The 13,687-nt window shown below is 45.4% G+C and overlaps 1 protein-coding gene across 1 annotated transcript in view; it reads left to right on the plus strand.

Annotated features, from left to right (window-relative positions):
• Positions 1 to 202: 202 nt before the first annotated feature.
• The window catches only part of ALPK3 (alpha kinase 3), a 31,171-nt gene continuing 17,686 nt past the window's right edge, over positions 203 to 13,687 (plus strand). The window contains exons 1-2 of the mRNA XM_075714400.1: positions 203 to 414; positions 12,824 to 12,945. Of these exons, the coding sequence (XP_075570515.1) occupies positions 203 to 414; positions 12,824 to 12,945 (334 nt within the window). The remainder of the gene's footprint in view (positions 415 to 12,823; positions 12,946 to 13,687) is intronic.

Here is a 13,687-nt window from a genome sequence, read left to right on the forward strand (position 1 = left end):
AAAAAAACAACCCGACAACACTTTCTCCCAGAAAGATGAACGCGAGCTGGCAGTGACGGAAGGAGGAGGAGGAGGCCGGGCCCCCAGGCCCGGGGCAGGTCGGGCCCCCAGCCCCGGGGAGGCCGGGCCAGGCAGGGCCGCGTTCGTCGCGTCACGTCGCCACCGCCCCCGACTGACAGCAGCATGTGCGGGGCGGCTATAAATGCCGGCGGTGACTGACAGGGTGGGCAGCGGCGGCGGGGGCAGGGGCAGCCGCAGCCCAGCCGCCGCCATGGGCTCGCCCCGCCGGGCCCTCCCCGGCCTGTACGGGCGGGGAACGAGCAGCGTCGAGGGGGCGGAGGAGGCCGAGAGCGCGGCCTGGGCCTCCCGGCCCGACCGGCGCAGCTACCTGCTGGGCATCCGGCCCCAGAACAGGTGAGGGGGAAGGGGCTGGTGCCAGGCGGGTGTTCCCCCGCCCGGCTGCCGCCATGGATGTGTGGTGCCACCAGGCCCTGGGACGGGGACATAGCCTGCGGGCGGCATTTCAAAGGCAGGTGGAGGACCGGGGCGCAGGGGAAGGGGGGACAAGCTGTCTGGAGGTGAAGTGGGAGGAGAGCAGGATGGTGGCAAGCCACCCAAGCAATAGCCCGGCCCCGGGTGAGGGGCGAGCTGGAAGCCGCATGGCCACCTGGGCCTTTCCCTCCCCGGAGGTCTTCTCCAGGGTGAAAAAACCAAGTGATGGCTTGGGCTCCAAAACAGCTTGTTTGCTGCAGGCCAGCCCCTCGCTTCCCAGAAAAGGGCTGTGTTTTTTGTGGTTGTTGCCGGGGCAGGGGTTGTCAGTGTTGCACACCGTTTTATAGCAGGGCAGGTGTGCTATGTCGACTGCCATGCTATGAAATCCTGACAGGCACGAGTTTCTGTGTCTCTTGAATTAAACTTGTGTACAGGATACTGCACTGACCTTCCTGCCTTCATTGCAGTGAAGCTGCTTGTGTTATCGACACCAGACTCCCAGCAAGAGGCCCACTGCATGTGTGCCTTATCTTATTGCCAAAAAGGTATTTCTGCAATGTAGATATGGGCTGAGCGGTGATGAGAACGGCATTCCTGGGTCAACGGCATACCTGGGTCAGAAATGGCCTTAGGCAGGGGGTCTGTGGTAGGAATAAGGCTTTGTTCGCATGGGGGAAAGTATGATAAACATGTTGTCAAGTTGAGACTGGCTGAGGTTAGCAAATACAAGGCAACATGCCAGCGAAGGCAAAGGTGTCAGTGATTGTGTTAGTCATTCAAAATAAAGCCTATAAATTACTCTGAATTCACTAGGAATGCTCTTCAGTCTGTAAGCTCTTGAAACAAGTGTGTCCCTGTTGATGATTTATAAATAATCCATTTCCAGTGTGTCAAGGGTTGATGTCTCAAAGAATCTGAGATTTGTAAAAATAAATACAGGACCAAAAGAGATAAAAATGTGCTGCCTGGAAGCCAGATGTTAAAACTGGGATAATGCCAAAGTTAAGTTGCCTTAATTCAGTTCCTTTGTGCTTGTATTGCAATGTAATTGCAGTCTGTCTGCATACTATGGTATCTTCAGTACCAACAAATGTCCATACAGCATCCACAACCAGTCTGTGACCTCAGACCATACTGTGCAAAGGAAACTGTAATCAAGTCTGATGATTCCATTCTGCAGATCACAAGTAGAGACAGTCTTTAACAAATAAGATGTTGAGGTGTTCTGGTTGCCTGTAGCTTGACTTTTATTCCCCTCCTGAGTATGTTCAAATTGCAGCTGTAATCAGTTTAGCCATAAAGGAGGGTTTGTTAGTCCTGCAAGCAATACCTCTGGTGTTCCCAGCCAGCTTCCCCAAATAGCAGAAGTTTTTCTCAAGGCTGCTGAGGAAGGCAGAGAGCAATGTAGCGCTTGCATGCAGTGAGCCTGATGTCCTCTGGCTGGGTCAACACTGCGGCTCTGGCATGGTAAATCCATCCTGTGTCTAGAAAGGTCTGAGTCCTGAACTTGTGAGGCTAGTGCTGTGGTTGGGTGTACCCCAGTTTCCATCTGTGGAAGCCTAACGCTTTTGCAGGCAAAGGGACACTGTGCTGCCATACTTAAATCAGCAATGCATTTGTTTTCCACAAATTGTCCAATCCCTTTTTCAACCCACTTATGTACTTGGTCATTAAAGCTTATGGCAAGGTAATTTCATTTTGTCTGTGAACTTCAGTGGCTGCCCCTTCTGTTGTAAGAAGCAGTGAATAAATATTTGCTAAATAGCAAACCTGACGTTTACCTGTGTTCATGACACCTTCCAGTTTCTCTAATGAATAAAGAAGGAGTAATGTAAAATTCTTGTTCCCTGCACAGCCCTAAGTGCACCTACAAGTGCTGAGGAGTTGAGACAGGGCGTGTGGAAACTGTGTTGTTGTCTATGATGCAGGGCAAGGGCTTGAATGAAGTGGGGCTTTTCGTCCTGTAGTTAAGTAATATATCATAACAATTCTGGAGAGCAAGTGAGTGGAATGGTGTTGCAAGAAGACTTTCAGAAAGCAATTAGGAATTTTATTAAATCCAGGAACATCTGGAGAGCTTGCCTGGGAGAACTTGAAAAGCAAGATGAGTGACACGCATAACAGCAGATAATGTTCAGCAGTTCTCTTTAACGAAGAATGTATTTGAATTTGGTGAGTTTGGAGCTAACAAAAGTATGGGGCAAGTGGTACAGACACAGAGTTGTGGTGGGAGGCTGCTGTGGTGGTTAGAAAGCAAAAATGGATGTTTTGATCCAAAGGAAGTGTGGGGGTTTTGTCAGGCTTCTCTTTTTCTGTCTTATATGTATGTCAAGTGTGTTTAACCAAAATATTTGCCTGCTCTCTTCACCTGTTTTTAAAGCTGTAGAAAGTGTAGTGACATGATGGAGGTACTTACTGACATGGAAATATCTTTATGAAAAGAAACTGAGGTTAGGAATCCCTGTTTCTGGGGTGTCTCATGAACACGTTTCACCTATATGCTTGCTTTCATGACCCATGTAGTGAATAGCCTGGATTGTCTTACTTGGCTTCCCTAATCCTATAGGAGGAAAAGGATGTTGTGTAAATTGAAGGATACTAGTTTAGAAATCATTGTACTTTTTTCTGGCTTTTTTTTGACTTGTAGAATTTGTCAGAAGTGGTGCTGCAGGGGCCGGAAGAATACAAGTGTTGAAAATGGCTGCAGAAAGAACACCATCCCTTTATTAAACAAGAGTATTCAGTATACTTACTTTTTGTGCCCTTAGGAACTGGTCTTTAGGAAGAACCTTCCCTGTGAGCAGATATCTCAGTGACAAGAGATTACTGGCTTTCCTTTGTCAGTCTCTTAACGTACCTGATAATGGACAATGTGAGTAGCAGCTTATGGTCATGGTGACTTGCCTTCTGCCCTGGCAGCTGACAGGACTTTTTTATTTTGGGGTATTAATACCTCTTATGTCTCAAAGCACTTGACTATACTTACTTTACAAAGTGAGAGCAGAAGCTGTCAGTCCTGTCCAGGGTCTGCCTTAGCTGCATTCCTGGGCCACAACTTCAAAATATCTCCTTAGGTGTCCTATTTGTAAGAACTAGCTGAGTCTGGAGAATGTCTTGTGCAGAGAGATGCAATTTTCTGTAAAATCTTATGTCAGAGGTTTCATCTGAGTCCTAGGCAAACTCCTCTGCTGGAAGTGATCTGCGCCTCTCCTCTAATGCAGATGTCCGCTCCTCAGTCTTGTTACAGCATTGCCTCCTTGCTTAAATATCTTTCTACTGTTATAGCTTCATGATATGCAGATATTTTTAGAGTAGAGTGACATTGCCTCTGATCTTTTCTTGGATGGCTGTCTCTGGTTGTGGTGGCAGTTGAGCTCAGGAGAGTGCCTTGCCACCTGGCTTTTCTGGCTAGAAATCATTCCCCGTGTTGTACTTCTTTGCACATAATATCAAATGAAGGTGAAAGATCTGTTACTATAATAAAGTGAGCTGAAAACACAGGAGTGCTTAGTTCCTGAAAAGCATGTTTAGCCCTCTTAGTTCAGAGGAGGTCCCTCTTCAGCAGTTGGGCACCTGTAACTTCTTACAGAACCTTGCTTTTGGCAACAAGTGGTGTAAATCTCTGACAAGAAACCAGCTGTGGCATCTGAGGGAGTTCAGTGTATCCATCTTACCTGACTGAAACATCCCAAACTCTGAAAGGAGGGACATCCAGTACTCGCTTGAAAGGCAAAAGTAAAGGCATTGGGTTTCAGGGTCTCTAGGGTAGAGGTGTCTTTTTCCTGTTGGTGTAATTATGTGCACAGTGGTGCCCTGTTTTAGTTGGGCTCCTTGCCAGTTGTGCACAGTGGATAATAATCCCAAGCTGCATTTTTCAGCCCCCTTTCTAAAGCCTCCTGTCCATATCTCCTGGAAAGTCAAGTGGAGCTGAGTATGTAGGCTGATGAGCTGATAACCTAGGCTGGAAGATCAAGATGTGGAGCTGGACAAATAGTACCCTTCAGGACTACTGATAAAATACAGATTATATCACACGTGTGAACTTTGCTCTTCTCTGGAAAGCTCATAAATGGAGACATTTCCCAGGCCTGAGATCCCATCTGATTGCATGGAGGGGAGAGCATGGTCTCCTCTGAACCAGGCACCTCTTGTGCCACAACAGAGGCAGTTTCCAGGAGATGGAATTAAAACCTGCTCTGTCCTCACTCTGTTTCAGCAAGGAGAGGAAGGTCTTGGGTGAATGAGGCTGTTATCTCACACTGACAGAGTCTCACACTTTATAGCATCACCTGGTCCAAGAAGAGGAAGGCAGAAGAGCTGTTATGAACAACTATATTTTCACCTTGCTTCTTTTCTAACCCACAGCCACAAAAATCTTCTAAACACAATGAGTTACCAGGAAGATGTCAACTTTCCTGTGCATCTCATTTTCCAGTTTGCTTTGCTTTCTTTTGTTCTTTCTCATTCCTTGATGTCTTTCAACTAGCAACCAGTTTAGTTTGGACCATAAAGGCAGAAATAATTCAGAGTTAAAATACACAGATCTGAGCCATCTTCAGAGTGTTACAGAGGCTGATATAGGAACATGTAACTTAATTTATTGTTTTCCACCTTCTCTGTTAATGAAATCTAGCTCTAAATTGTTACATGCAAGTCTGTGTTTATCTTAGCTTAAATTACCTGCAGAAAAAATGCCATATTTCTCCAACTCTGACATCGATTCATTCCATGACCTTGATAAGCAAAGACTCAATACATGTGTTTTCCAGTCTGTAAAGTAACAATGTATCTTGTACAGCTCCATTGCACTCACAGCTGCTTTATCACAGGATTGCTTATAATTACTGCCATGGTATATGAAACACAAAACACTCATTCTGTGTGTACATGAAGTGCTTGATAAGAAGTGGGACACATGGCAGGAGGAAGCCTTAAGCATAACCATATGTACATGAAAGCTTCTTTGTTGGCTTTTAAAAATTGGAAATGGTTGGCTTCTGACAGCTGAGAAGACATTCAGAGTGGCTTCTATTTGTCTCAAGTAGTATTAACCTTGGAGGCAGAGAAGTTCATATGAAATCTTATACTTGGAAGTCTGCATGTGCAAAACATGCCCAATAATGTCATGGGTCAGAGTGCCAGCAAGAGGGAGTGTCTGCAGGGGATTGCCAGGGGCCATCCCTCTGTTCTGCTGCTGGGATGGAAGGGCTGCCCTGTTCTCAGTGGGCTCTTCTGAGGAGTTCTTGTGCAATGCTGTTTCTGTCAAAACATAACTTGGAGGTCTCAGCTTTGCTGTCATTGATATGTTTTGCTGTTTACTTGCTGCACTGGACAGCTTGTGTAGCTCAGTTTTTGTGCTGTGGAAGAGCACTGAAATACATTAGCGACTGTTGCAGCTCAAGCAGATCAAATCCATGTACTTGTACATGTGAGGATGGAGCCACTGTGAAGCCTATTTCAGGGTCTCCTGAGCTCTTGTCGACTTCCATATGATGACATGAGCTGGAATGAGAAAGATTTCTTTCTCAGGAAGAAGAAATACAGAAAGAGGAGAATTTCATGCAGTGATTGCATGAGGGCTAGGAAAGGGTGCTAGGTTTAAAACCTGTGTTTTTCAAGCAGTTAACTGTTCAATGCCAGTGGGGTGATGTACCAGCCTAGGCCATCAACTTGAGCAATATTTTTAATGATTAAAACAGTGAGTGTTGTTGACAGTTCTGCCTCCTGCCCTTGCAGCAAGACTGAAATTTGGTAAGTGATGAAAAATGGGGAAGGCTGTCTTCACTTCCGAAGAAAATTGAGCAGTTGAAGGGCTAAATCTTTAAGTAGGTGATAAATGTCCCAAGGAGTCTGAAAGCATCTGATGAAACAGAATTTAAATAAGTGAGGCTGGTAGAAGGTATATAGTAGAGGGATATTATTCTCAAAGTCCAGTGCAACAGCAGTTAATAACCAAATGTATTTTCAGGGCTAGCTTTTAACGAGCTGTGCTTCACTTCATAGATGTGAGCTACCTCAGGAGGCTTCTTCCCACTGATGTTGGACATGCCTGGAGCAGACCTCCCTGAGCTCCTCTTCTCTGGTAGAGAGAAACCAGTACCTTTAGACCTCGATTCACCTTTTTAGATGTCTTCCTGAGTAGAAGATAAGTGTTTGTCTTCATCCAGTAACTATAATGGCCCAAAGCAAGCTTCAGGGAGACACATCCACTACTGATGCTGCATTTCATTAGCAGAGTCCTCTACTGTGTGCACTAACAAGTCTCTGGAGAACTGAGGACATGGACAGTCCAGTCCCCAAGTGTATCAGACTAGGCATGCTGGGGTGTCTATCATGCCTTGCTCAGGAGTCCTATGTTTCGGAGTGGGTAGATCTGGTTTAGAGTCTGATGTAGTTATGCTGTTGCAGCTCTGTGCAGGTATGCTGTGAACATAATTAAAATGAAGTGAAATGCCAGCTGCCTGCAGGCAGGGCTGTTCTGGCTGAAGCATTCAGAATTTGATCTTGCTCTCTCTGGGCTTAATTCTGTAGTCTGTAAAGCAAATTTTGCTTGGTTCCTTAGTATATTGAGGTTAAACGAGTTAATATGTGGGTCTTTGTGGTGATGGCCTTTTTCTTTTGATAATATCAAGCGTCCTCAAGAGACCCTCAGTCCAGTATTCAGCACTGTGTTCCAGGATGTGCAGTGAATAAAGCCCAGGTTGTGTGCTCAACACTGGAGATTTAAAAAAAGTACTGATGATGCTCAGTGTTTGATCACATTAATGAGCACAAGGGGTTTGTGGCACAGGCACCCTTCATTCTGGCTCTTGCTATTTGAGTGATTTTCTTTACGTCCAAGCCAAGACACCTTCCTGTTTGTCTTGTGCAAGAAAGCATGATTAAAACCACACTTCTGCCTATGCTAGCATTCTTCAGCAAGTGTTTTGGGATCTTTGCTGCTGGCTCCTCAAGCTATACCCACATCCTTAGTATTCCTGGAGGTGCAAAGGACATTTTTCCCTTGCAGTGGCATGCAAAATGTTTTTGAGTTCCTTTGCTGTTAAAAAGCTGGGAGGTGAGACATAATTCATCCTTATGCCCATGAGTTGTGTTTCCAGTTGGACAGAGCTGCCTGGGGGCAGCCCAGAGCACAGGGACACTGTGCATCAGTGCTGCTGCCCCTGGGATCACCTGTGGTTGTGCTTGGAGGGTTGTGGGGAGGAGGAAGCTTGATCCCCCTGGGAGGTCAGGACAGGGTGAGAGCAGCTGGAGGTGGAATTTGAGCTCTCTAGGCTGTCAGGATGGCTGGGAGTGATGAGGACAAGGTGACGTGCTGGTCAGTAAGGCAGGTAATGCAAAGGCATTCCTTGCAGTGCTGGAAAGGAGGACATGGGACTCAAAGGGATGCCTCAGGTGGTGGGGCTCAGCTAGAAAGACAAAGTTCCTCTGTCTGAATTCTCCTGTGGGCCAGCACAGTGCATGAAAGATGGATCGAATGGCTAATCCTCAGCCTGTTATGGTTAGTGTTTGATTTTTTTTTTTTTTTCCGGCCAGATAACACTGGATCTGCTCATCCTCTGGCTGCATAAACAGCAGTTGGCACTGGGGAGGGATCAGGATCATGCTGCTAGGGGTGGAGAGGGTGAAGCTGCTGCCAAAAAGGCAAGTGCCACCCATGTTTCTTGGGTTAAAGCTACTTCTGAACAGCTGTCTAAAACATCTTCTGTCTTTGTTCTCCTGATCTAAAGTGAGTCAGTGAGCTCTTCAGAGTGCTGTTTTCCCAATGAAAATGTGCAGTTATCTGAGGAAAATGTCAGGCCCTCAAGCTGAACTACTTTTTTACTTATTCACATGGAGATTCTGCCTCCACAGGTGGAAGTGCTGCATGGTTGGCAGGAGCAGTTTTCAGAGACCCTTTGTGGTCATTTTTAGGGCAAGACTTGAAGTTCTGCTGACTTCTGTGTGATTAGAACTTGCACAGAGCCTGGATATGGTCATTTGGGTAGGAGGCCTGAAGAGGTGCACCTTTCTTGGTTCTTCATGCTGTCTTCTGTAGCATCATCATAAAGTGCTGAAGTTTGGTTGTTCAATGGTGGTCTTCAGTGTCCAAGGCTGAGAAGATTTGACCTGTCTGCATGTACTAATGTGGGAGACTGACTTCTTAACATCCCAAAGGGGATGTATATGCTGCAGTCACTTCTGAGGCTATATGATAAGGTTGTTGGGTAGGCATAACTAACATGTATCTTAGAGTGATTAAATCACTGAGCTTACATGCTGTACCTAGTTAGTTTTAGGCTTTTGATTGCCATGTGGGTGAGCTCAGGATCTGAGGAACTGCTCCTGACTGCTGCGGGTCAATGCCAAGAGGTTATTTCCTACGGCCTGCTGCAAGCGGCTGCTGCCCCAAAATGGCAATGTGGCCTTTTGGCTAGAACATGAGTCCTTGAAGACATTCCTTTGGGAGTGCTGGTGGCTGCTGGTAAGTAGCTCATCTGGGTGTCCCTTGTGTAGGACTTGGGTGTTTGATTTTGTTCCCTGAATTGGTTATTGTTATAACATATTCCTGCAAAGAAAGCAAATCCTGTAGATTCTTGTAAAGTCTACTTCTTTTATTTTATTGTAATTTTTTGCCAGACCTTAGTGATTTGGTTGGCAAGCTGGAAGGCAATGTATTGTCACCAGAGAGTTTTGGAAACACAAGGATGACCAGCTTAGGCCATCTGCTTGCCAGCAGAGAAGTGGGCTTGCAGTGGTCTGTACTCCTTCCTGACGTTTAATTGAATGTTTGCTGGGGTGGAGTTGCCTGCTTTGAGCACAACGCTGCAGATGGTGCATGGAAGGCTCAGGTGCTGCTTCTTGGAAACCTACTTGTATAAATGTCCTTACACTTATTCTCTGTGGTAAACGACCATTTCATTTTTACAGCCTTTGATTTCAATTGACAATGTGGCTTGCTTGTCCTGGCAGTCAGCCTGAGTAAGGCAGCTATACCTTCTTTTAATAGGAACTCTGACCTGTGCAAAACGACTCATCATTAATATGTCTCTGTAATGGTTTGTTTATTTCAGCTCCTTTCCATGCTTCTCTGTTTAATGTTTTTTATGCTGTTTTTTTGCTTAGCTTATCAAGCAGCAGATACTCTCCCTCCAGTTTAGGAAGGTAAAATTACACTGCATTAAACTGCTCTGACCAAACACTTTGCTGAATCTGACTGCACATGATTAATCTGTAGTGCTTTGGTACTAATTAATTGAGAGCCCTGAAGTGATCGAACAGCCTTATTCTGCATGATGGATCCCTAGTACTTGCTTGAACTGCAGACAGCAAAGTGAATGTTCATCATAATTCCTGTTAAGGTGCAAGAAATATTCCTCTTTCTTAGCCAAAGGATGGGTGTTAATCTACTTCTTGATATTAAAGTGAGACTTCCATACAGAGACATTAAAAATTAGATATGCCTGGAGACTTTCAAAGAAGAAATTTTCTTCTCCCTCTGCCATCCTGTGCTTTACTGTGAAGATCTTCATTCATCTGGACTGCACTGAAATGCACTTGTAGAGCTGTACTTTGTCTCTGGCAAAATAACACATTTGGTAGTCAGTTGGCATTACTGGTTTCCTGCAGAAGTAGGTAAGAGGAATGACCATGGAGGGAAAGGCCTCTCCAGAACATCCCTATAGCTGTGGGATTGCTAACCAAAAAGTCAGGAAAAGAAAATCATGACAAAGAGGAATATGCTTCTTAAATCTCCTTCTCCTGCAGACTGCTTTTGTATGGAAATCCGTCTTTAATGTAAAAAGGCTACTGAATTGCTGGTGTCCACTTCCTAGGTTCCAGGGGGAGGAAGAGCAGCTGCCACCTTGTATCACATTTCTTGAATGCTCTGAATTACTGGTTTAGAAAGCAATTTGAATTGGACAACTCTCTTTGCAGCTGGAGTGAGTCAGCTGAGAGCCCCACAGTGCTGCAGTTGCTAAACCATCCCTGTGACTAATACAATGGTTTCTTTGAAGGATTAAATAGACCTTCCAGGGCTTCCTGCCAAGTGTACATTAGGCAAGTCTCCTCCGATTCATCTGCTGTGCCTCTGCAGCACCCAGCTCCTGGTGATGCTGCTTTCTTAAAGCATTCAGTAGCCTTTGCTGTTATTTCACCTTACTCTGGGATTTGCACTGAATGGACCAGACTTATTCCTGGTGCTGCCTGCTGATATTGATGGCATGGTACTGGGATTAAACTTGGTCCTGAGTGTTACTATGTGTGTGTGCATCACTTTTTTTAAGATGCTGATCTGGTTGCTCTCTTGCTGGGGTAAGAAATGTTCATTGATGCTTGGGAAGTTCATGTGGATCTAAAAGGCATTTACTGGTTTAGGGCTGGGGATCTGTATTGAAGGGGCCATCAAAACCCTGCCAGTAACTGCCGTGGTACTGGATTGTCTGTCTTGTTCTTTGGAAATGGGAGTTTCTTCTCCTGGGGTTGGAGTATGGAAAGGCTTCTCTAGTCTGAAACAGCTATTGGCTCCCACAGCCCTTTCCTGGCCCTGTAGTTGTGTGAAGAGTTGCCAGGACCAGACTCTTGGGGACCATTGATTTCAACAGAAAAGACTCTGAGCTGTGGCATCTGTTTTTTGCCCCATCCCACACATGTGTTTGGATATAGACAGGGCTTATAACCCTTGTTTAGCGATGAGTCAAGTTTGCAACAGCCCTAGCTGCCCCTGTCCTGTACCCTTACCCAACATAAAGTGCCTGGGAGCTAGATGAGGCTCCTGCTGCATCCCAGTTGTTTGTGGCTCAGGGATTCATCTCCCTGCATCTCTTACAAACCCATTCTAAGCAGGAAGCCAGAGTGAAAATCATAGCACTGCAGCCTCCAGGTAAGTTTTCTGGGTGGGTGGATGAAACAGGTAGTTGCTGTGGCTGGAGCTATCCTGGCACCTTCAGCCATGCGTGCTGCAGAGCCTGTCAGTGCACCTGACCTTCCTGGGTTCATGCTAAATGTGGGTTTTTTGTTTTGTTTTTCCTGAACCAGTCTGCTTCCTCATCCGGTAGAGCATGAGTAGCAGCAGCACCAGCATCCTGCCTGCAAACTGGGGGCTGCTTGTGAGGCCGGGGTCCTCCTCGCGAAGCTCTCACTGTGTGCTATGAGCCCTTCTGCTCGTGGTGGAGCTGTCAGGAATGGTTTGGGGATTTGTTCCACCTCTTGCATGTCCCTGGAAGCTGATCACTTGTTTAAGGAATGTCTTTCACTGCTGAAAATGATATAAGCAGACTTGCCAGATACCGTTTCTCTTGCAATATTTGTTTCTCCTAAGATCCTTGCACTTGAGACCTTGGGGTCCTCTCTCCTAGTGTAAACATGTAGTGTTTTAATTGCAGAGGGACAAATGAAAGAAGCAGCTTTTCCCTTCCAAGAGCCCCAGAGCACTATCCGAATGAAAACCCAACTTGGAATTAAATCATTTTCCTTTATTTAAGAAAGCCCAGATCTTCTGCAGCCTCCTCTGGTGATGTTCCAATAGGATTGGCAGCGCTGTATGAATATGCTGACTTATCGCTATCATTGAATAGTGCTTAAATTACTAGAGAATCTAAGGTCCATTTTTGAGCTTCAGATTGCACTGTTTGGATAGTTTTGGTTATTTGGGTGTTCCAGCCTGAACTTCGAGGTCAGTGCCTGAACTCATGGAGTATGTAGTATAAGTGCCTACCTGCAGCAGTGAGAGGTTAAACAGTGAATGGCTATCAGTTTCACATATAACTCCTGAGCTCAGAAAGCTGCAAGCCAGGCTCAAGGTCTCCTTCAGTGAACTGTCCCCACAGCAGGCAGCTTTTCTTAATTTGGAGCTTTGAAAGAGGGCTGTTGTGTTCAGAAGGCATGTTCAGTTCACGCTTGGCCTGAAATTACAATGTGAAGTCTTCACAAATAAAGTCAAATCCCAGTGAACAGACAACACTTGAAACACTGATGGTGCAGTACTGGGAATGTGAAGCTGACTTTGTTAGGGCCTTGCTTTGAGCCTGCTGGCTGATCAAAGAAATGTTCTGGTGTAATCAAGAACTAAAATGGTTCTTGACATTCATTACCCCGATAGCCATAACAGCCAAGACAAAGGGAATGTCTCCCAGATGACACACAAAGTGACAGAGTCATCTTAGGAGTGAAAAAACAGTCAAATGCCCTAACACTGGACCAGAATTGTGAACACCTTAGTGTAGGGATGATGGGAGGGAAGGAGGGCATTTACGACAAAATGCAGGCTTCTGAGATGAGATAGGAAGGGGACCCTTTGATTTTTTTTCTACTACTTTGATCTCTAAGAAATGCTTCTTGAATCTTCCAGGAGCACCTTCTGCGCAATCATTTCTCAGCTGACGGAGGAAACCCAACCACTATTTGAAACCACTATCAAATCCCGTTCTGTGTCCGAGGACTCTGATGCTAAATTCACGTGCATAGTGACAGGTAACAGTGTCTTCAGTGTATAACCTGGTCCTGCCTTACTTGCTGGACATGCGCTAGTTAAACTCTAGAGCAAGTGATAACAAGGCAACACATTAACAAGTCTGCTGTTGTCAGACTGCCAAGTAAAGATTCTGCAATTGCATGATGATTAAAGCTTTAATTTAAGGTGGGGAAAAACACCTGAGATTGTAAAGATGCAAGGTCATAACCTAACATCTCAAACAAGGCAAATTAAAGACCAGAAAATGGAATATGCTGGTTACTGCTTGGGCCAGCTACATTTTATTGTCCTAATCTCTGCTAATCCTGGACTCCATAACTCAGGAATGTGCAGTTTTGAAGACTAAGGCTATATATTGGAGCCAACTCTGGCTCTCTTTGCTGGCTGTAAATGGTTAGAGTGCAGCTGCATTTGTATCAGAGATACACTCCTGTGTTTGTCAACATCTGAAATAAAAGCTGGTTTCTGCCCAATGAGCTAAAATCTGATATTGGGCAGGAGGTGATTAGGCCAATAAGAGGAGAAGGGGGAGGCTGAAAGAGAGGGCATTGTGGTGATGTGGCATGGCAGTGCATTGGTGTGAAGGCAAGTGGCTTCTTTGCTGATGAGCTTTTGTACTTTAAATATAGAGACTCTAAAACTTCTTTTTTCCATAGTATGTACTGGTTTACAACTCCGTGATCCTTCCTGATGTTGCATATGTTATTTATTCTGATGGGTTACTCAGTGGGAGACATTAAA

This window comes from Pelecanus crispus, chromosome 7, assembly GCF_030463565.1.
Source record: "Pelecanus crispus isolate bPelCri1 chromosome 7, bPelCri1.pri, whole genome shotgun sequence".
NCBI classification, from domain to species: domain Eukaryota; kingdom Metazoa; phylum Chordata; class Aves; order Pelecaniformes; family Pelecanidae; genus Pelecanus; species Pelecanus crispus.